Consider the following 24,485-nt stretch of genomic DNA (forward strand, 5'->3'; position numbering starts at 1 on the left):
GCCTGGTTTCATTCCTGACCTGAGTACGTGGTTTGAGAAATTAAATCAGTAGTACTTCAAATAATTATCTTGTAGGGTTCTGCTCCCCTGAAACTCCCCCAGCATTTCCTTTCTTTAAAGTCCCCTTGTAAGAGCAATAAAACTAGTCATGGGGAAGGGGAATAAACAGCAACCTTGTGGGGGAGGGGACAAGAGGATGATAACCTGATGAAATATGGCCGCTTTGCAATGTGTTTATGCACTAAAGTTCCCAATAAAAAAATTACAATATTCTGAGAAATTTTATAAAATTTACAAAATACCTCTGTAGTTTACTAGTAGACAGGGTTCAATACACACAAGGACTTCCTCCTTTGTATGAGTTAGCTTGGTACTAGAGATGGAACGTGAGGCCTCAAACATGCAACACACGCTCTAACACGGAGCTATGCCCTGTTCCTCTTATGTGTATTCTGAGGAGAGGGTGTCACTAAATTACCCACGCTAGCTTTGAACTTGTGATACTCCTGCCTCAGCCTTCCAAGTAGTGGGGCTTGTACCACCAGGCCCAACTAGTATAAATTTTTACCATCCACAACTACCTGCTGTACTTGCTAAGTACTGAAATCAGCAAATATTTCAAAACTTTACTACGTCTTAAACACTAATTCTAAGAAAAAGATTCTTCGTTGACCTCTTTTAAAACTATCCTTCAGCCAGGCATATATACATACATATACATATATATAAAAGGAAACAAGTGAAAACAGGTTCATAAATTGATAGTTTCCTATTAGACTCACCTTGCAGATAGATCATCATATATATCTGTGCTTTGTATAAAACCACTGCATGCCTAAAAAAACAGGATTGGCTGGCCGCAGTGGCAGATGCCTTTAATCCCAGCACTTGGGAAGCAGAGGTAGGAGGATCGCTGTGAGTTCAAGGGCACCCTGAGACTACATAGTGAATTCCAGGTCAGCCTGGGCTAGAGTGAGACCCTACCTAAAAAAAAAAAAAAAAAAAAAAGAACACTTAGGGGAGAAAAGCCTATCACTCACTGACCTACAACCAATGTGCTCTTTATTCTACACATGCAGAGCCCAAGTGCCTGGAATAAGCACTTACTGCAGCTGTATCGGCACAAGTGAAAAGCAGCCCCGAGTCAGCATGCCAGCCACACGTTGCTCATTTTGCTGTCATGCTAATTTTACAGGTACAGTGTTGGAACTGTTATTTAAAACCCAGACTATCCCATCAACATTCAAGTGTTTGTACCAAACTGGATCCCATGCCACACACTGCCCCAGAAGCTCAAGCTTGTTTTCACATATCACCACCAACCATTAGTAGAGTAAAACTAACTTGTACATACTGTAGAATGAGCAGTTTTTCCTGGTTGTGGAAGAGACTTCCAACTTTAGATTCTGCCAACAGCAACGGTAAAGGAATTATCTAATGTCATTAAAATTCCCAGATCACCCAAAGATTCTTAATCATCAGATGACAGATTCTTTTTAAAGTTGGTTCTTCAATTGCTCAAGCAATGCTTAAGTATACAGTCTCAAAAGAATAAATAAATATGTCATCATGTTTAGTCCAAAGACCAAAAAAAAAAATCCAGTAATAATTAGTGCTAGTCTACAATTAAGTTGTTAAGAGACTTTATTCATATTAACCAAGAAATACATAAAGCTATCACTTTCAGAAAATATGCCCCCTTTTATTAGGTTTATACCTTCACTAAAACCACAAAGTACATATTTACATTATAATAGCAAGTTGGCACAATTTGACAGAAACAACCAGAACAAAGCAGCTTCCCCAGGACACAGTAACAACTTCCTGTTTACCCTGCAGATGTCTTTATCAGAAGCCAGTCCACAGCCTCTAAATACGTACACGTACAACAGAAAGTACGTTTTGGTTTGGTTTTTGTTGTTTCACTCTAGCCAGGCTGCCCAGGATCTCACTCTGTAGCCCCAGGTCAGCCTTGAACTCACAGCAATCCTCCAACTTCAGCCTCCCAAGTGCTGGGATTAAAGGTGTATGCCACCACGCCCAGCTCTACAATCTAACTTTAGGCAATTGAACAGTCACTAAACACTAATACACAAAGAGGAAATTTAGCAGATTTACAATGCCACTGTTAAAGAGAGTTCTAGGAATGAGACACGAAAACAGGACTAGGATCTCATCACTTCCACTATGTCCCAGTTCCAAATTTCCTTTTCCTTTCCTTTCCCAACTATTTTTTGGTTTGTTTTTTCAAGGTAGGGTCTCACTCTAGCTCAGGCTGACCTGGAGTTCACTATGTCATCTCAGGGTGGCCTGGAATTCATGGTGATCCTCCTACCTCTGCCTCCCAAGCTCTGGGAATAAAGGCGTGCACCACCACGCCCGGCTTACCCTCACCTATTTTTCTGAATATGCATGTACACTCACACCTGCGCACATGCTCCTCTTACAGAGTTATAAAATAAAGTCCTTCCAACCTATTAGTCAATGTTGAAGTAGTTTGGTAATAGCATGTATGATTTATTCATGAGCTTTCACAATACCTGGAATCATCTGTCACTTCTTCAATAAAGCCTGATTCACATCTGGGACATATGTACTCCTATAAAAGAAAGAAAGACGTAAGCAAAGGTGTTCAGTAGAAAATCAAGCATGTAGTTTCAGAATAACAGGCAGCACAAAATGTCTGAAGTGTTTTTTGATGTGCTTGCTCATTCTCTGGATAGTTTTTCTTCTTATACTCTGGAATAGTAACCCTAACATCCAAGTGCTTCAGAGTGATAAAAGATCAATCCCTTACATCAAGGCTATTAGTTTGAAGAATCAAGCCAAAAAAAAAAAAAAAAAAAGTAAATCAGGAAAGGTTTCTCTGAAACAGAGTCCTAAAAATGCTAATCTAGTCAGTGAAAAAGGAAATTGTGGCCTGGAGAAATGGCTTAGTGGTTAAGGTGCTCTCTTGCGAAGCCTAAGGACCCATGTTCGACTCTCCAGATCCCACATAAGCCAGATGCACAAAGGTGAGGCAAGCACAAGGTCGCACATGCCCACTAGATGGCACAAGTTTGATTTCAGTGGTTGAGGCCCAGGGAATTCTCTCTCCCTCTAATAATAAATAAATCATCATCATCATCTTCTTTTAAGGAAATCATGTTCAGAACTGGGATAGAAAATAGCAGATGTGGAGCTTGGAGGGAGAGTGTGTGGATATGCAAGACGAGCAAACTGATTTAATCAGCACTCAGGAGGCAAGAGTAGGATTATCGTGAGTTCAAGGCCACCCTGAGAATACAGCGTGAATTTTGGGTCAGCCTGGGCTAGAGTGAGACCCTACCTCAAAAAAAAAAGAGCAAACTGGGACCAACTGTGGAAAACTTCAGACCATGAACAACTGTACTTTGTGCCTCTGAAGCTCTCAGTGTTTTTCTCCACTCAATATACTCAGGGGATTGGTTCACTGTGAACTCTACCCCAAACACAAAGAAACTGGAGAACATGCACATCCCCAAGTCTCTTTACCCACACGCTTCCAGGTAGCAGTGACCCATCCGTCTCTCTACCGCTATGAAGGCTGAACATTTACATGAGCAGGGCATGGTGACGCACACCTTTGATTCCAGCACATGGGAGGCAGAGGAAGGAGGATCGCCGTGAGTTCATGGCCAGCCTGGGACTATGGAGTCCCAAGTCTGCTTGGGCTAGAGTGAAAACCTTCAGAGGGGCCATGGACAACTTGTCAGCAAACGTGAAAAAGCAAATCCTGCCACAACTGTGATGACAGTCCACCCATGTATCTGCAGATAAATCCAACTACTGAAGAAAAAAGAATAATTCCACCAGGCGTGGTGGCGCATGCCTTTAATCCCAGCACTTGGAAGGCACAGGTAGGAGTGCTGTGAGTGAGATGAACCTGAGTGAATTTCAGCTGAGCCTGGGCTAGAGTGAGACCCTACCTCAAAAATAAAACAAACAACAACAAAAAATAAATAAATAAAAATAAAAAAAATTAAAAAAAAGAAGAATTCCCTGAGACTTCAGCTAGCTCACATGTGCCAGTATGATCGGTGGAGGACACCCATAGCCAAGAGATGGCAGCTGATCAATTTAAGGGCCATGATGGTTGGAGATTGGCACCATGCATTGCCCTAGCCAGCCTGCCAATCCCCTAAGTGCAATGGCCGTGACCCTAGAAGCCTGTCATAACTATTTTGCCATGCCACAAACAAAATAGATGGTGAGGGTGTATTTTCTATTTCACTGACCAGCTGTTCCCTTGTCCCTTTCCTTTCCCTCAGGACTCTCTATAGCCCAAGGTAAAACAATATTAAAACTGGGCTAACTGATAACCCTAACAATCGCCTAAGTGTCCAAGTGAAAAGGGGAGTGCACATCTCACTTCAAATCAAAAGCTAGTAATGATTAAGCTTAGTGAGGAAGGCATTATCAACAGCTGAAGCAGACCAAAAATTAGACCTTTTTGCACCAAGTACAAAGGACAAGTTCCTGAAAGAAACTTAAAGCACTACTCCAGCAAATGCTGCCGTGTCAAGGTTTCAGTGTGAAATGCTCTCTCACACCCTGCCACTAGACCCATGTTTGGACACTTGGTTCCCAGCTGGTGGCCCAGTTTTGGCACTCTGTGGAACCTCTTGGAGGTGGGTCCAAGCTGCACAAAGTGGGTCACTTGCTGGGGCAGGTCTTAGGAGTTACAGCCCAGCCCCACTACTGCCGCAATCGCACTGTCTCTGGCATGCCGTGGCAGGAGTTGTAGCCGTATGTTCACACCACCGCGGACACCTTCGTGCCTTCCCTTCCATTTTGGACTGGACTCTCTCAAACTGTGAGCCAAAATAAATCCTTCCTCCATTATGTCGCTCCTTGTCAGATCAGAGCAACAAGAAAAGTAACTGCAGCCCTATTGCTAACAATGGAGAAAATGTGCAGCCTGAATATTAGTTCAAGTAAGGAACAATATTCCCTTAAGCAAAAGCTTAATCTAGATCAAGACTTTACTCTCCAAGGTTCTATGAAGGCTGAGAGAGATGAGGAAGGAAACTGAGGTATGCGGACGGTGATTCATGAATTTAAGAAACCACCTCCATGACATCAAAGTGGAAGGGAGAACAGCAAATGCTGGCTAAAAGCTAAGATCAGGCTAAGACCACACACAAAGGTGACTATCACAACAGATGCTCAACACAGACAAACACCTTTCTATTGGAAGAAGATGCAGTCCTCCTTTCACAGCAAGGAAGTCAGTGTCTAGCTTCCAAGGACAGGCTGCCTTTCCTCTTAAGGACTAACAACTACGCTTAACTTTAAGCTGATGCTCATTTCCCATGCTGGACATCCTGGCATCTACAGGAGTACTGCTACTCTGCCTGGACTCCACACAGGGGACAAAGTTTGTGTGGTGGCACATCTGTTTATAACATAGATGACTTCAGTGTTTTGGTGTGCATGCGTGTGTGCACGTTCATGTTTGAGTGAGAACATGCTTGTGCCACAGCATGTGTGTAGAGGTCGGAGGACAACCTCAGGCGTTGGCCGTCTTCTCAGGCAGGGCCTCTCGCTGGCCCACAGGCCTCGGTGCGGTCCTATCTCTGCCTTCCCTCTCGTTGCAGTCACGCTAGGATTACAGACACACCACAGCACTCGGCTTTTGATGTGGGTCCAGGGGATCTGAACTCGGGAATCCACACTTGCATGACAAGCACTTTATCCACTGAGCCCTAGCCCTAGCCCGTGAGAGCCCTGAGGAGACCTGGGGCTCCAGTTCCAAACAGGACTCCGATGGCTCAGGAGACATAAACAAGCACAAGCGCCAACAAATGAGACTGCGCAGCACCACCGAGCTTCTGCACAGCAGAGGAAATAATCAGAGAAACAGCACATGGAAGGGGAGAAAACCTTTGCCATCTTTTCACACAAGAAATTAATTTCAGAATACACAAAGAACTAAAAAAAAAAATCACACACACAAAAAAGAAACAAATAATTTTATTTATAAGTGGGCAAGTGAACCGAGCAAACATGTTCAAATGAAAATAGCTAATAAACTTATGAAAACTGTCTGCCATCTTTAGCCCTCAGGTAAATATAAAACCAAAACTATGCTGAGGGCTACAGAGATTGCTAGTGGTTAGAGGTGCTTGCTTGCAAAATCAGCTATCTCCAGGTTTGATTCCACAGTGCCCATGTAAAGCCAGATACAAAAAGTACTGCCAGGCGTGGTGGCGCATGCCTTTAATCCCAGCACTCGGGAGGCAGGGGTAGGAGGATCACCGTGAGTTCAAGGCCATGCTAAAGCTAGCATTTGTTTGTTTGTTTTTGCTTTTTGAGGTAGGATCTCCCCCTAGCCCAGACTGACCTGAAGTTCACTATGTAGTCTCAGGGTGGCCTCGAACTCACAGTGAATGCTGGGGTTAAAGGCATGTGTCACCATGCCGGGCTAAAGCTAGCATTTTGTTTTTTGGGTTTTTTTTTTTTTTTTGGTTTTTCGAGGTACAGTCTCACTCTGGTCCAGGCTGACCTGGAGTTAACTCTGTCATCTCAGGGTGGCCTTGAACTCATGGCAATCCTCCTACCTCTGCCTCCCGAGTGCTGGGATTAAAGGCGTGCGCCACCACGCCCGGCTTAAAGCTAGCATTTTGAAGTGAATTGTTCATGATAGCCAGAGCAGAGCTGCCCAAGAGCATCACGTGGCTACAGGAATCTGGCAAAGCAAGGGGAAGAGGACCCGACGCCCAGAAACTCTCGTCAGCTCTGTCCTGAGCAGCACTGGGCAGCTAAGTGAGGAAGAACACGAGACACGAAGTCATCAAACCCACCTCAGCTGTCCCACAGCTGCTACAACCCTGAACAGTTCAAGTCTCTGAACTTTCTTCTCTTGTGGGCTTCTAAGAGCTAAATCATATCGTGCAGGCCCAGTAACAGGCTTTGTATGATGTGAAACTGTACAAATGCTATGACATGTTGCTTTCTTCTGGCTTATAAAAATAATTTTTTAAAAATCCTAATAATATGTTAAAAAATCACCCAAATAAAAACTGGCAGAAAAGCAACAGTGCATTTGGCTCAGGCCACCTTAGGCAAGTGTCCCTGACCACAAGCAAGCACACAGACATGAATACATCACACCACACATGCAAGCTAGAAATAAAAATACAAATTATCCAACCACTATGGAAATCACTATGAAGATTCCTCAAAAGAACTAAACTCAGGGGCTGGAGAGATGGCTTAGCAGTTAAGATTCTTGCCTGCAAAGTCAGAGGACCCAGGTTTGATTCCCCAGGACTCATAAGCCAGGTGCACAAGGGGGCACACTCATCTGGAGTTCGTTTGCAGTGGCTGAAGGTCCTGGCGCACCCATTCTCTCTCTCTTCCCTCCTCTCTCTCTCCCTCTCTTTCTCTGTATCTGTACGCTTGCAAATAAATAAATGAAATATTAAAAAAAACACCTAAACTCAGAACTACAATAGGTTCCAGCTACAACACTCTCCTATATTCCCAAAGAAGTAGGTCGGCATCCCACGATGATACCTAAGCAATCACGTATGCTGAGGCACTGTTCACATGACCAAGTAAGCAGAATCAGGCTAAGTACCAATCGACATATGAATGGGTAAAAAAATGCTGTACATGCCATTTACATAAGGGAGAACACTGGAGATTATATTTCGTGAAATAAGCCATTCTCACAAAAACAATACCAAGTATCTTCTTACACATGGAATTGAGGGAAATAAAAGTGGGACATGCCAGGTGCAATGGGTGCTGCCCACCCAGAACCTCGGGAAGCTGAGGCAGTACTCTGGCCAGCCTGGCCTTCCAGCAGCATCCTGTCTCAGTGGCTAAAGGCACTTGTTTACAAAGCCTGCCATGCAGGGTTCAGCTCCCTAACTACCAGTCCTTCATTGGCAGCAGCAAGAGAGCCCGGCACACCCAGACACAAACACACATGTGCAAATAAATAAGCAAATATAAAAAATAAACTAGATATAAAAGTAAAATCTATTGGGGATATCAAAGAAAAAGGGAGCTGAGCGTGGTGGCGCACGCCTTTAATCCCAGCACTCGGGAGGCAGAGGTAGGAGGTAGGAGGATCACCATGAGTTCGTGAGTTCGAGGCCACCCTAAGAACACAGAGTGAATTCCAGGTCAGCCTGGACTAGAATGAGACCCTACCTTAAAAAAACAAAAAAAAAAAAAAAAGAAGAAGAAGAAGAAAAAGGGGATAAAAAGGGTAGCAAAGGGGGGAGAGAAGTAAGATAAATTAACACTATACGTATGTATGGAAACGTCATTAATAAAATCCAATAATGAAAAAGGCCTACTGCTAATAAAAGAAAAAAAAGACCTACTGTTCTGAAGGGAACATCTCAGACTGTGATGGTGTCATGAGAAACTTTCCCCTGGGGAGACAGGAGCACACACCTTCACCCCAGACAGGGCCCAGATAACAGACCAAAGTACAAATACACCAATGCCAGCTTTCCGCGGCAGAGTGAGGGGTCATCTACAGGAACAGCAAGGTGGCAACACCGCCTACAGGTCTCCTCCCATTCCAGATGACCGCTCGGCCGCTTCAAGCAGCTCAGGTCGAGTGCTCCCCTAGCCTCAGGGGAGGCTTACCTGCAGAGCACGGGGCCCTCGAGCAGCCCCACTGTTGCAGTCAGGTTCGCATTGCTGCTAGAAGTCACTCAACCAGCAGCTTATGGGGAAAAAGGTTTATTTTGGCTTACAGGCTTGAGGGGAAGCTCCACAATGGCAGGGCATACAATGGCATGAGCAGAGGGTGGACATCACCCCCTGGCCAACATAAGGGGGACAAAAACAACAGGAGAGTGCACCACACTTTGGCATAGGGACACTGGCTATAACACCCATAAGCCCGCCCCCAACAATATACCGCCTCCAGGAGGTGTTAGTTCCCAAATCTCCATCAGCTGGGAACCTAGCATTCAGAACACCTAAGTTTATGGGGGACACCTGAATCAAATCACAGCACCCTCCACCAAGAAGTCTCATCCCATCCTGAATGACGGCCTCCCCATGGCTCCTGCGCTGCGGTGTCAGGATTACCCCCCACCCCCCGCCCCGTGCTTGTCTCTCGGTCTCAGGGTGAAGCATACTTGTGTAGCAGGGAGACCCCCAAGCAGCCACTGCAGTGGGGCTCACTGTCCCTGGATATATGACCTCTACATACACCATCTCCCCGAGGCCACGAGATCGCATGCTGTATTGCATAAAGCCGGCACCTGGTGGGCCTGAGACCCCAAGTGGGGTCTGACGACTCTACTCGTACTCTGATCTGGAGTTGTTCCAGCTGCTTTTTAAAAATATTTTAAAACTTTAATTTATTTATTAGAGACAGAGAAAGAGAGAATGGGAACACCAGGGCCTCCAACCACTGCAAACGAACTCCAGATGCATGTGCCACCATGTGCATCTGGCTTATGTGGGACCTGGATAATCGAACCTGGGTCTTTAGGCTTTGCAGGCATGTGCCTTAACCGCTAAGCCATCTCTCCAGCCCCCAGGTGCTTTTGATAAAACTGGCAATAGTCACTTTCTGTTTCCCATGTGGAGGAATGTGCCATACAACAGATGGTCCATCTTGACTGTCAACTTGACAGGACTGACTTAGAATCACTGCCTAGGTAACAAACCTCTGGCTATGTCTGAAAAGGTGTTTGCAGAGAGTTAACCAGGAAGGGAATACCACCCTGAATGTGGGCAGAACCACAACAGTGAGGTGTCTTGACTGAATAAAAGGAAAAACCCCGTGGAGCAGCAGCACTGGTGTGTCTTTGCTTTCTGACTGGGGACCGAATGCCTCACACTCGTGGCCCGAGCTGGGGCGCGTCTTGCTGCCCTACCTTCCCTGCCACTCCGCACTTCACCCGTGATCCAAAGTAACCCTTCTGCTTCAAGTGGCTCTTCTCAGATATTTTGTCACAGCAAAGGAGTGGCTAATACACAGGCCATCCTTCTGAACCTGAGATTCACCTATGACTTATGTACCTTCTCTCACATACATGGAGATCTGCCTTACACACTGTAGGCAGAACAATCTTTTGCAAAAGTAAAACAGACTGTCATTTACTAACTTCCAACCTTTCTTTTTAAAAAAAAAAATATTGTACTTATTTATTTGAGAGAAAGAGAGACAATGGGCAAGCCAGGGCATCCAGCCACTGCAAATGAACTCCAGACACATGAGCTCCCTTGTGCATCTGGCTTATGTGGATCCTGGAGAGTCAAACCGGGATCCTTTGGCTTTGTAGACAGATGCCTTAACCGCTAAGCCATCTCTCCAGCCCCCAACCTTTTAATTACAAGCTGGGTAGCCTTTATCTAAATTGCTTGGCATCATAAATGTATTTCAGACCCCCTCTCCCCTAGAGTTTGGAATAAAAGATGAATAAATTTAAACTAGTTATCATATATACTTATTGACAGCCAGAGACATTCTGTTGTCAGACATGGAAAGCTTCATTAGATTCCAGTTTCATCCCACCTCCTGAACTGATATGACAGGAACGAGATCTGCATGGTGGTGCACATCTTTAGTCCCAGCAGAGGCTGGAGAATCACTGTGAGTTCGAGGCCACCCTGAGACTACATAGTGAATTCCAGGTCAGCCTGGGTTACAGTGAGACCCTACTTTGAAAAACAACAACAGCAGCAAAATGTAGTTCAATGGTAGAGCACTTGCATCACATGCAAAAGGCCACTGGTTGAACGTAACACAAAAATTAAATTAAAAAATAAGATACAAATAGGAAATGAAAAACTCAAACTATCCTATTGGCAGACAGCATGATCCTAAAAGAATTCACAAGAAAACTCAGATCTGATGAATACTTTCAGCAAACTAGTAAGATACAAAACCAGCACACAAAAATCAGAAGCATTTCTTTTTTTTTTTATGTGAGGAAGAGGGAGAGAGAGAATGGGCATGCCAGGGCCTTCAGCCACTGTAAACGAACTCCAGATGCATGCACCTCCTTGTGCACCTGGCTAACGTGGGTCCTGGGGAACTGAACCTGGGTCCTTTGGCTTTAACTGCTAAGCCATCGCTCCAGACCCCCAAAATTCTTTAAAAATATATAAATCTCCAGCCAGGCATGATGGCACACACCTTTGATCAGAGATAGGATTACTTTTGACTTTCAGGCCAGCCTGGGACTGGAGCATGAGTTCTAGGATTGCCTCGGCTACCTTGGGGGGGGGGTTATATAATATTACATTTGTTTATTCATTTATTATTGATTTCAATCTCTCTCTCTCTAAGTTTTCCAAGACAAAGTCGTATGCAACCAGACTAAATTCATACTTGCTATGAGGCCAAAGCTGGTCATGAACTTATAGGTTTGGGCCACCATTCCCATGTAAAATATATAAAATGTTTATCTCTGATGTGTACCATAGCAGTTCAGAGGTAGAATGTATTCTCTTTCAGTTTAGTTTAATACAGTAGGCTCCAGTAAGTCACTGAACACATGAATAGTTTAGTTATTACTGCAAAATCTAGAAGTACTATTTTTTATTTATTTTTATTTGAAAAAGAGAGAATGAGCATGCCAGAGCCTCCAGCCACCACAAACTCTGATGTGTGCACCACCTTGTGCTTACGTGGGTCCTGGGGAATTGAACCTGGGTCCTTTGGCTTTGCAGGCAAGTACCTTAACTGCTAAGCCATCCCTCCAGTCCTGTCTCCTCTTTCTTTGTCTCTTTGATTGCAATAAGTAAATGAAATACAAAGTAACTTCAGAGTGCTGCACTTCTAAATACAAACTATGTGTGTATCCCCTCAAAAAACATCTAGCCTCCATCATACTTGGGAACAGAAGCAGACGTATGCCTGAACCCTTAGTAACACTAGTGTCGCATGCTACAAACCTATCTTATAATGCCAGCTTTATGGAAAATCTTAGGAGGAAAACACCTTAGGGTGTCTGAATCTATTTGTCTAATACTAGCTGTACATAAATACATGATGCAGCAGGCGTGGTGGCGCACGCCTTTAATCCCAGCACTTGGGAGACAGAGATAGGAGGACTGCCATGAGTTCAGGGCCATCCTGAGAATACAGAGTGAATTCCAGGTTAGAGCGAGACCCTAACTCACACAAAAAATAAATAAATACATGACGCCAGTATATGGTATCAACTAAATCTCTTATTAAATGAGAATGCACAAGAATGTGATGGCTTGAATGTAAAATGTCCCGCACAGGTTCACGTGTTGGCATACTCGAGTCCCAGTTGGTGGTGCCATCTGGGTCAACTGTGGAGCCTGTAGAGGCGGAGCCTTGCGGGGGGGGGGGGGGAGTGCTCTCCAGGGCAGTCTTTCCTCGCTAGGCCGCCATTTTTGCCTTTTGCAGTGGGAAGGTAGCTCGGTGTCATACGTGCTCTGACTCTGCGGGGCTCGCGGTTAAGAGAGTGCAACGGTCACCGGGTCCTGGCTGACAGCGCAAGGCACCCACCGTTAGACGGCTGAAGCAGCAGTGGGGCGCAAGGCTGGCACCGCATTACCTGCCTGTGGAGAAATCAAACCTTCCCGCTGGCAGCACCCACAGGACTGACCCTGAAGAGCAGAAAACTTCTTTGATATTCTTTTATTTATTTATTAGTGTATTTACTTATCTCAGAGAGAGAAAGGCAGACAGACAGAGACAGAGAGAGTGATTGTGCACGCCAGGGCCTCCAGTCACTGCAAACGAACTGCAGATGCACGTGCTCCCTTGTGCATCTGGCTAACGTGGGTCCTGGGGAATTGAACCTGGGTCCTTTGGCTTTGCAGGCAAGCACCTTAACAGCTAAACCATCGCTCCAGCCCTTTTTTAAAAAAAAAAAAATGTTTATTTATTTATTTATTTGAGAGCAACAGGGGCAGATAGAGAGAATGGGCACGCCAGGGCCTCCAGCCACTGCAAACGAACTCCAGATGCATGTACCCCCTTGTGCGTCTGGCTAACGTGGGTCCTGGGGATTCGAGCCTCAAACCAGGGTCCTCAGGCTTCACAGGCAAATGCTTAACCGCTAAGCCATCTCTCCAGCCCTTCTTTAGTATTCTCCTTGGCTGTGAGGGCTGCCCATGTTACTATTCACCAGTTCCACTCAGGTATGTTACCTGTCAGTATTCTGCCCTAGTGGGCGGGGATGCCTGCACCTGAGGGGTCCTGACCAAACCCTACACAGCCCTCCTGGTGTCCCAGCTCCTGAATGCTGCCCGGACAAAGGGAGGTACCATGAGTCCTCTGGCAATGGCCACTGCTAACTGATAGAGCAGTCAAAGAGTTTGGGGAGAACCAAGGCAGGAAGACGACGTGACGAGGTGCAGACCAGCAGAGACAGGAAGGCTGTGAGGAGCCAGAGAGGGGAACGCGTAGGCCTCAGTCGCTAGAAAAGCTCCAGAGAACTATCAAGTCTCCAGGACCAACAGACTCATTGCCCAGGCTGAGGACCGACAGTGGCTGCTGCCAAGGCTCCCAAGACCCAAGGGGACTGTGACACAGGGGTAAGGATCAGATACTCAAGACCAGCACATGACACTGCTTCTGCCTGTGGCTTTTGGACACTGAGGAAAATGAAAACTGCTAGAGCATCTTACCTACCCAAGATGCTCAGGAAGAGTAAAAGGATCCCCAGCCAGCTGACTAGTAACATTGAGATTGATCATTAAAGGGCTAGAGGGATGGCTTAGCAGTTAAGGCGTTTGCCTGCAAAGCCAAAGGACCCAGGTTCGATTCCCCAGGAACCATGTTAGCTAGATGCACAAGGGGGTGCATGCACCTGGAGTTTGTTTGCAGTGCCTGGAGGCCTTGGCATGCCCATTCTCTCTCTCTCTGTGTCAAATAAATAAATACAAGATAAAAAGAAAAACCAAAATAAATAAATAAATATATATATATATATATATATATATATATATATATATATATTTTAAAAAGAATGATCATTCTTGCTGGCGTGGTGGTGCAAGCTTTTCTGATCCCATAATGTGGGAGGCAGAGGTAGAAGAATGGCCATGAGTTCAAAGCCAGCCAAAGCCTATATAGTTAACCCCAGGTCAGACTGGACTACAGCAAGACCCTACCTCAAAAAACTACTACTACTACTACTACTAATGCTCACTCTAGCTTCCCATACACGTATCTAAGTATCACTTAGAAGAAAGAGTACTAGGGCTGGTGAGATGGCTCAGTGGCTAAGGCACTTACTTGCCTTCAAAGCTAACAACCCAAGTTTGATTCTCCAGTACCCAGTTAAAAAATCCAGATACAAGACTGGAGAGATGGCTTAGCAGTTAAGCACTTGCCTGTGAAGCCTAAGGACCCACCCCGGTTCAAGGCTTGATTCTCCAGGACCCACGTTAGCCAGATGCACAAGGGGGCGCACGCGTCTGAAGTTTGTTTGTAGTGGCCAGAGGCCCTGGCGTGCCCATTCTGTCTCTCTCTCTCTCTGCCTCTTTCTCTCTCTCTCTGCCTCTTTCTCTCTCTCTCTGTCCATCACTGTCAAATAAATAAAAATAAACAAAATTTTTTTTTTAAAAGCCAGATACACAAAGTCGCACATACATCTGGAGTCGGTTTGCAGTGGCTGGAGGCCCTGGCATGCCCCTTTTCTCTGTTTCTTATCTCTCTGCTTGCAAATAAATTAAAAAAAGAAACAGTATCAGAACAAAGATTGGTAACTTCAATTCATCCTCTCAACAGTTTAAAGACACAAGAAAAAAAGTTAAAAGAAACTAAAAGTGAAAGCACAAAATCTGGGCTCATGAAACTTCAAAACAGCAGTAAGTCACAAAACAAAACATGAAAGGGAGTTACAGAAAACACTGGAGGACTGTGGTCTCCTTTTTGTTTTGTTTTCAAACTGAATTTCTAGCTGCTTTACTGAATTACACACAATGTTACTAAATTCCCAGCTGAGAAACAATGTGGGTATTTTTAGGTTACAGTGTGTAACTTGAGATGGGCAGCCCAGTTCCTCTGGTCTCACTAACCACGGGAGAGAAGGCAGCACAAGAACGCAAGGGCAGCGCTAGACACTTCTCCCGCGAGGGCGCTGGCTGAAATTATATGATCTCAATTATCTCACTCAAAATCCTCATCAGGACCCCAAAGTTAGAAATAAAAGCTACACCAGAATAAAACCTTAGATACTACCGGCATCCAGTGGCAAAAACTACTGCTCTGTTCCTTTAATTCCTCTCAGGGCTCAATCTCGACATTCTCCTCTCTACTGGCGGCCAGTCTGAATACGTGGTGCACTGAGCAGCATCTCTGCTCTCTACCCACCAGTGACAGTTGCCAGCCTTCCTCCGGTTGTGACAATCAATGTCCTCAAACACTGCCAAATGCTCTCTGGGGAGCACAACTGCCCTCTCACCGGATCTCACGCCCTATACAATCTCCGTTATAACTTACTACGAAGTTCTGTGGAAAAGAAAATAAAAGCCAGCATCCTTGCTTATTCTTCATTAAAAACATGGGGGATAGAGAATGGGTGGGCCAGGGCCTTTTGCAAACTAACTCCAGACACATGCACTACTTTGTGCATCTGGCTTTACATGGGTATTGGGAATTGAACCTGGGCCATCAGGTTTTGCAAACATGCACCTTTAACCACTGAGCCATCTCTCCAACCCCTCACTTATTCTTAAATACCTTTCAATTTTACAACAAAGAACAAGTAGGCCAATCTTCTTTTTTTTAAAATATTTATTTATTTATTAGGTTTTTTGAGGTAGGGTCACATTCTAGCCCAGGCTGACCTGGAATTCACTATGTAGTCTCAGGGTGGCCTTGAACTCATGGCAATCCTCCTACCTTTGCCTCCCAAGTGCTGGGATTAAAGGCGTGCACCACCACGCCTGACTTATATATATGTTTTATTTGAGAGAGGGAGAAAGAGGCAGATATAGAATGGATGCGGGCACTCAGGGCCTCCAGCCACTACAAACAAACTCTAAGACGCATGTGCCTCCTGGTACATCTGGCTTACATGGGTCCTGGGGAGTTGAACCTGGGTCCTTTGGCTTTGTAGGCAAACGCCTTAATGGCTAAGCCACCTCTCTAGCCCCCAAACTTTCTTCTTAAAAGCCTGAGAGACTGAGCATCCTCTGCCTGAACGAAAGCTAATGAAGCATAAGGAAACACAAAGTGTGAGCATCCAGCCAGAATTTCCATGTCCCCAGGAAGGTAAGGAATTTTATGTGTGAAAAGTTTAAGGGTTTTTTCCTTCCTCATACAGTGAAAGTCCCACAGAATTTCCCCAAAATATACATATACACTATCTGTAGGACTTCAAGGTTAGAACTATGCTTAAAAGCACATTAAAAAAAATATTTTATTTTCCGGGGGTGGGGGGGGCAGATATACAGAAAGAGAGAATGGGTGTGCCAGGGCCTTTAGTCACTGCAAACAAATTCCAGATGTATGCACTGCCTTGTGCATCTGGCTTATGTGGGTACTGGGAGATCGAACCGGAGCCTTAGGCTTCACAGGCAAACACCTTAACTGCTAAGCCATTTCACTAGCCCAAAAGTACTTATTTCTTAAATATAGTGGCGTATATTATAAACCCAAGAGTTCAAGGCCAGAATGTACTACATAGTGAGCTAAAGGCCAACCTGTGCTTGGGCACATGCGCACACACCTGTAACTCAGCACCCTGGGCTACATGAGCCCTGACTCAAAAACCAGAAAATGGTGTTAACCTCATATTCCCCATCCCTGGGCAATGAGCAGGCCACCCAGGATCTACCTAAGCACCCTATCCCCCACACAGGTTAAACCCAGGCCTCAAATTGCTAGAACTGGGGGATCAACCTCATCCGCCTCAGACCTCACATCCGGGCCTGCATACGTATGCCCTGGAGTAGGGACTGCCACACTGGTCCTACTCCCCAGCCCAGGGCACTGAGTAGGCCACCCAGCGTCCAGCTGCGCACTCCCCCATCCCTCTTCCGGCTTCCCATTCACTGGGATTATAGATTGGCCCTGACCTCAATCCCCAGCGTGCCCATCGGCACCCCTGACTAGGGACTCCCAAACTGATCTCACTCCATAGCCCCAGGCACCAAGTGGACCAGCCCCCTAGGGTCCAGCCCAGATCCACGGGGAGACTGTGCATACAAGGAGGCTCCTACTCAACTTCCTGTGGCCAGAATAAACCTGTACACAGACCTCCAACCCATGCTCGCCTGCATCAAGGCCACTCAACACAGGCTCCACAGGGGCTGTTACGGCTCCATTCTCAGCAAGACCAAAGGACTACCTCCAGATGTGAAAACACCAGTGCAAAATAAGTAACACAGGAAACCAAACAAGCGATGGCATATGACTCTAAACCCACCACTCCAGAGGCAACGGGAGGAAGACTGCTTTGAGTTCAAGGCCAGCCTGGGCTAGAGTGTGACCCTGCCTCAAGGGAAAAAAAAAAAAAGCAAAAAGCAAAAAGCAAAAAGCAAAAAGCAAAAAGGGAGCTGGAGAGATGATGTAGCAGTTAAGGCGCTTGCCTGTGAAGCCTAAGGACCCAGGTTCGATTCCCCAGTACCAATGTAAGTCAGATGCACATGGTGGCACTTGCATTTGGAGTTCAACTTCAGTAGCTAGAGGCCCTGGCATGACCATTCTCTCTCCCTCCATGTCTCTCTCTAATAAAAATTAAAAATAAATAAGTAAATAAAAGAAAACAGAAAAAAAAAAAAGAAACTAAGGCAAGCTACCCCCGCCAATAAATGCCCGGTTGGGCTGGGGAGATGGCTCAGTGGTTAAAAGCAGCTGCCTGCAAAACCTGTCAGCCTACATAAAATGACCTGAATATCCATGACCTCACAGTGCCTGACATTACCTGCACAAGACCATCATAAGAGGAGGAAAAGATCATGACATCAAAATAAAAGACAGACTGATTGAGATGGGGAGGGGATATGAAGGAGAATGGAATTTCAAAGGGGAAAAGTGGGGAGGAAGGATATTACCATGGGATACTTTTTATAATCATGGAAAACGTTAGTAAAATTGAGAAAAAAAAACACAAAAAAATGAGGGTGGAGAAAATAAATAGTGTAGACACTTGTTTAAAAGAAAAGAGGTAGGTATGGGCTAAGGTTTACTAAAACTAAAGATGTTATGAAAAGGCCATTTGGAAACCTACTTCTTTGGTAGCTGATTAAAAAGCATAATTTAGAGCCAGGCGTGGTGGCACACGCCTTTAATCCCAGCACTCGGGAGGCAGAGGTAGGAGGATCGCCATGAGTTCGAGGCTACCCTGAGACTACATAGTGAATTCCAGGTCAGCCTGAGCCAGAGTGAGACCCTACCTCGAAAAACCAAAAAAAAAAAAAAAAAAAAAAGTATAATTTAAAAATAAAATAAAATACAATGTCCTCATATGAAAGCAAAAACAAAAAACAAACTGTCAGCCTAGGTTCAATTCCCTAGTGCCCACATAAAACCAGATGCATCTGGAGTTTTTCTGCAGTGGCAAATGGCCCTGTCCAACCCATTACACCCCAGCTTCTCTACTTCTGCAAGTAAATAAAATAAAAAATATTTTTTGAAAAAAAGAATGTGGGCTGGAGAGATGGCTTAGTGGTTAAAGCATTTGCCTGCAAAGCCAAAGGATCCCAGTTTGACTCTCCAGGACCCACATATGCCAGATGCACAAGGGGGTGCATACATCTGGAGTTTTAAAAAAGAATGTTAAAAAAAAAAAAAGGAAAAGAAGAATACATGGAAATCTCCAGTAGAAACTAAAGGAAACTCCAGATACAGAATTCCAAAATGCAATTACAATAAGCATATTCAACAAACTTAATGAGGCAATGAACAAACAGCTGATAATATGGAAGAGAATCAATAAAAAAATGAACTCAAAGCTGGAGAGACTGTTCAGTGGTTAAGGTGCTTGCCTGCAAAGCCTTAACAACCTGGGTTCGATTCCCCAGCACTCATGTAAAGCCAGATGCATAGTGTGGCACATGCATTTGGAGTTAGTTTGTAGCAGCTGGCCCTGACATGCCCATTCTCAACATGCCCATTCTTTTTTTTAAATTTTTATTAACATTTTCCATGATTGACATGCCCATTCTCTCTGTCTCTCTTATCTAATATCCCTGTACCTGCAAATAAATAAAAATAAATAAATTTAAAAAAGTATTTAAAGAAATGAACTCTTGGACTACAGAGATGGTTTAGTGGCTCAGGTGCTTGCCTCCAAAGCCAAAGGACTCAAGTTCAATTCCCCAGGACCCACATGAGCTAGAAGCACAAGGTGGTACATACATTTAGAGTTCATTTGCAGCAGCTAGAGGCGTGGTGCACCAATAATCTATCTCCCCCCAACAAATAAAAATAAAAAATTTAAAAATAAATAAAATAAACTTGCAGCCGGGTGTGGTGGTGCATGCCTTTAATCCCAACACTTGGGAGACAGAGTTAGGATGATTGCTATGAGTTTGAGGCCACCCTGAGACTACATAGTGAATTCCAGGTCAGGCGAGGCTAGAACAAGACTCTACCTCAAAAAAACAAAAACAAAAAAATGACCTCAGTGAGCTTTAGGAGTGTAATGCCTGCTCTTGTCTACCTAAATGCATATATTATGCTCACCACATTGCCGAATTCATTTAATGTTCATATCCACATATTAAAGCTACTCTAACTTTTGATTAGAGAAGCTTCTTTTTTCAGATGGCAATGACCACTGGGATGACCCAAAAGGCACCATAGTGCTGAGAAGAACTGGCAGAGGCACTGACACATCTCTATCACACTGTCCAAGGCTCAGGGTCCATTGTGGAAGAGGTGGTGGAAAGAACATAAGAGCCAAAGGAAGGGTAGGACTCCTTACAATGCAACTATCCAGATAGAAATAGGCCTCGATATCCATGACCTCACAGTGCCTAATAATACCCTCACAAGACCCTCATAATAGGAGGAAAAGACAATGACATCAAAATAAAAGAGAGACTAACAAGAGAGGGAGGGGTATGACAGAGTGGAGTTGTGAAACAGAAAGTTGAGGGGGAGGGAATTATCATGGTTTATCATCTGTAAGTATAGAAGTTGTCAATAAAAAACAGAATTAAAAAAAAAAAAAAAGACCTCAGGAGCTAGACAGGTTGCTCAGCAGTTAAGATGCTTGCTTGCAAAACCTAATGACCCAAGTTTGATTCCCTAGTACCCATGTAAAGCCAAATGCACAAGGTGGCACATGCATCTGGAGATCATTTGGAGTGGCTAGAGGGCCTGATGTGCCCATCCTCTCTCTCACTAAATAAATAAAATACTTAAAAAAAAAAAAAAGAACTCGGGCTGGAAAGATAGTCAGTGGTGCTAGGTCCTGTCCTGCAAGGCCTGAAGGGCCAGGTTCAGTTCCCTAGTACCCAGATGGAGCCAGATGAACAGTGGACATGCATCTGGAATTCACTTTCAGTAGTAAAAGTCGCTGGTGCATCCAATGCCTCCCCCCACCCCATTACAACTTAATCAATTAAAATATGTCTTTTAAAAAAATGAACTCAATATATTGACAGTGGAATGAGCTCAGTGAGAACATGATCAAATGCAGGAATGAATCCTAGCAGGCAATGAGAAAGTCAAACCAAGAAAGGAAAATGGAATTCAATAAGGAGATAAGAGATGCCGAAGAGAAATCTAATAAAAAACAAAAATGAGGGCTGGAGAGATGGCTCAGCAGTTAAGGTGCTTACCTGTGAAGCCTAAGGACCCAGGTTCAAATCACAGAACCCACATAAGCCAGCTGCACAAGGTGACGCATGCACGCAAGGCCACGCATGTGTACAAGGTGGCACACATGTCTGGAGTTCGATTACACTGGCCGAAGTCCCTTGCACACCAATGCTCTGTCTCCCTCTCTCCTCTCTGTCCCATAAAGTAAAAAGAAAAAAGAAAAAAGAAAAAAAAGAAATACATCACTAAAAAAGGTGCCCAAGAAAGCCTCACCAAAAGAATAAATCATGTGGAGAACAGACTATCAAGCCTTGGGGAAAATACAAAAGAAATAGATCAGAAAACAAAAATCAAGCCGAGCGTGGTGGCACACGCCTTTAATCCCAGCACTCGGGAGACAGAGGTAGGAGGATCGCCATGAGTTCAAGGCCACCCTGAGACTACAGAGTGAATTCCAGGTCAGCCTGGGCCAGGATGAAACCCTGCCTCCGGGGAAAAAAAAAAAATCCTGTAAAGTCCTTAAGAACAAGAATCACCTATCATTTCCTAGCACCTCCAGGACAGAACTTCATTCATGTGCATGTAAGTAACATCTGGCTGCAGTCAACAGTGATAAGCCCCAATCAGCAAGTCAGGTGGGACGTAAATCAGACTAAAAAGATCAACAACTGCCACACATCCAACCAAGGCTTCGAAAATCACCTAAAAAGCCCCTCAAACTACCCCTCTGCAGTGAGGTCTCATGTTGATAAGAAGAGAAAGCTAGACATTGAGACTGTCTCCCTGCTCTAAAAGGCAAATACAGATCAGAAGGGTTAAGCAACAACTTCAACAAGATATCACACAGTCGCACACGCTCTAATTCCAGATTCCCTCTCTGTGGTTAAGAGTTCCTTCTGGAAGCTCTGCGATCAGCTAGGCTGAGACGTACCTGTTCTTCCCCAAAATGAAATACGGCAGAAAACACATCAACACAGCAAAATCGGCGAGGGAAACCAGGCAACATTATATGCAGATGATTATGAAGTTGGAGGTGAGGCAAACAGGAAAGACAATTCACTAAGTACCTTGAAAAAATACAACTTTTTTGGTGAAACGGCTGTTAAATACTTTGATTTTTTTTTTTTTGTGTTTCGAAACATATAGACACACACACTTTAGTAAACCTGTTCCTAGAGTGACATCATAAATGTCAAGGTAAACTGTTAGGTAGCCACTGTTTTAAGAAGGAATCCAACACTTCTAAGGAAAAGAACGACTATAATTCTACAACTGGTGATGGGTAGGGTTCACATTCACCCAGGTGCCTCTCTCCACAGTAGCTACAGGCTTCTGGGTTCGAGAGGGGCCGGCGCTGGTTCGCATGTGCCGAAGTATTTTTCTTCCCAAACCACAGCACTGCCTCTCCACAGGCTGACTGGCTAGCAGAAACTAGAAAACCCATTTCCTATCAGAGGAAATTCTTTTTGGATTTTCTTTTAGGTGAGCCGGAAGAACGGGGGAGGGAGCGGTGGGAGGGCAGGTGGACTTTTAAAGACCCTGGCAACATGACATCCAAAAAAAAAAGAAAGAAAAGAAAAGAAAAACGAAGTGGAACCAGTATGCCTTGCCTAATTTGCCCTAAAAAGAAAGAAAGAAAGAAAGAAAGAAAGAAAGAAAGAAAGAAAGAAAGAAAGATAGATAGATTACCCATTACCTCCGCTGGTAACAGGGAGCGCAGGCAGTCTGCAAGCCACTGCTGTTTTCCGCTTTCAAAAGAGCCCAGGAAAGCACTTCAGTTAGCAAAATTTCCCTCTTCCCCAGCACCCCCGAGTCCCCAGTTACCAGCCTAACCTCTCTCTTTCTGGGCTGAAACACAACGGAATGGGGATCGTTCTCAGCAAGCCGCTCTAATTTGTCCGAGAGATGCGGAAGGGGGAGGAGGCTCCGGTGGAAAAGTGGAAAAGGAAATAGAGGAAGGTATTGGGGAGGGGCGGGAGTCATCGTGGAAAAGAGACAAGGTGAAGAAAAACTGCAAGAAAAAGAGGACTGGGGAGGCGCGTGGAGGGTGGGGGGACGACAAAAAGATGGGGTGAGGGGCAGGTGGAGCCGCAGAAGTGAAGCGGGGTGAAGGCAGGTGTTAGGGAGCCGGGGCCTTGATGTCTAAGGGGCAGCAGGTAGCCCAGGACCCCGGGGTGCGGGGCAATCCGGCATGCACGCGGAGCTGACCACCCCCGTCTGCACACCTTCCAGCCAGGGCCCGGGAGTCCGGGGCGCGGAGGACGGCAGGGCGTGGGGAGGAGAGAGAGGGAGAGAGAAAGAGAAAGAGAGAGAGAGAGAGAGAGAGAGGGAGAGAGAGAGAGAGCGCTTACCGGTAGTTTGGGGCTGACCTCGCCCTTGCAAAAGTGGCAGAAAAAGCGGTGTGCGGCGACAGCGGCGCCCGCGTCCGCCCCGGCCGCAGAAGCCTCCGCCATGTTCGCCTCCGCTGCGGTTCGTCCAAAAGGGCAGCGGGCAGCAGGCAGTCTCCCTTCTCCTCCTCCAGGCCGCTACCTCCCGGGCTGCGGTCGTCGCCACCGCCTCCTCCTCCTCCTCTTCAGTACAGCCTGCCGATCCCGAGCCGGCGTCCGTCACGTGAGTCCGCCCGACCGCCTCCCTCCCAGCCGCCAAAAGACACGGACGAGAACCCGCCCGCCCGCTCGCCCGCCTGTCAGCCTGAGGGTGAACCACTCAGTCCCGCCGACGCCCGGCCCTCCAGCCAACCAACGAGGAGGGGAGAAAGAGCGTCCCCGGAAACCACCGAGAACCCGCGGGCTAGAGCGGCGCCTCCCGCGCGCTCTCTCTCTCCCTCCTCCTCCCCCGCCCCCGGCGTACTGACGCCTTCCGCTTCCGCCCAGGGAGCCTCTCACTTCCGGGAGCGGGTCGCTGTGCTTTTAAGGCGGAGAGCTGGATCTCCGTGAAGACTGTATGTAATATTTTGGAGCCTCTGAGCCAGAGGTTAGTGGGAAATGGTTGTGTTAGTGTGGAAGCTCTGACTCAGGGCCAAGAACCCACGCCAGGAAAACAGGAGCTTGCGTGGAAGGAGTTGAGGCACCAGGGTCCAGGCGCCTTCGAGGATGATCGGTGGCTTAGGGATGCCTCTCCAAAGACGTGTGGGTATAGATGAAATGTGGCTGAAGAGGCAGATACTTGGTTTCCAAGGAATGGAGAGAAATCAATGAATAAGTTTGGTAGCAAGCCGGGCGTGGCGGCGCACGCCTTTAATCCTAGCCCTCGAGAGGCGGAGGTAGGAGGATCGCCGTTGAGTTCGAGGCCACCCTGAGACTCCACAGTGAATTCCAGGTCAGCCTGGGCCAGAGTGAGACCCTACCTCGAAAAAGAAAAAAATAAAATTGGTAGTAACTTGTGATAGGAAAGTAACTAAGTCAGTTTGTGCTTATATCTAATTTGTCAAAGTGTAAATTTTGCATACAGTGCTGCAAAGAACATAACGTCATCTCATAATTAAAACACCTTGTTACACCCGGCAAGGTGGCTCATGCCTTTAATCCCAGCACTTGGGAGGCAGAGGTAGGATGGCAGTAAGTAGTGAATTCCAGGTCAGCCTGGGCTATATCGAAACCCTACCTCGAAAAAAACAAGCAGACAAAAACAACACCCAGTTAAACTCTCTTTTCCGTCTACTTCTGGATTATATTGCACAAAATCATGTTAACAATTGACGTAGTGTGCTTACTGTGGCGGTCTGAATCAAATGTCCTCCTAAGCTCGTGTGCTTTGAATGCTTGGTCCCTGGTTT

The 24,485-nt window shown here is 45.7% G+C and overlaps 1 protein-coding gene across 1 annotated transcript in view; it reads right to left on the minus strand.

The window, feature by feature from the left end:
- The window catches only part of Rnf115 (ring finger protein 115), a 55,674-nt gene extending 32,299 nt beyond the window's left edge, over positions 1–23,375 (minus strand). The window contains exons 1-2 of the mRNA XM_004659093.2: positions 23,062–23,375; positions 2,541–2,599 (exon numbers count right to left, since the gene is read on the minus strand). Coding sequence (XP_004659150.1) covers positions 2,541–2,599; positions 23,062–23,163 — 161 coding nt within the window. The 5' untranslated portion in view covers positions 23,164–23,375. The remainder of the gene's footprint in view (positions 1–2,540; positions 2,600–23,061) is intronic.
- Positions 23,376–24,485: the final 1,110 nt, after the last annotated feature.

This window comes from Jaculus jaculus, chromosome 19 (assembly GCF_020740685.1).
Source record: "Jaculus jaculus isolate mJacJac1 chromosome 19, mJacJac1.mat.Y.cur, whole genome shotgun sequence".
Lineage (NCBI taxonomy): Eukaryota > Metazoa > Chordata > Mammalia > Rodentia > Dipodidae > Jaculus > Jaculus jaculus.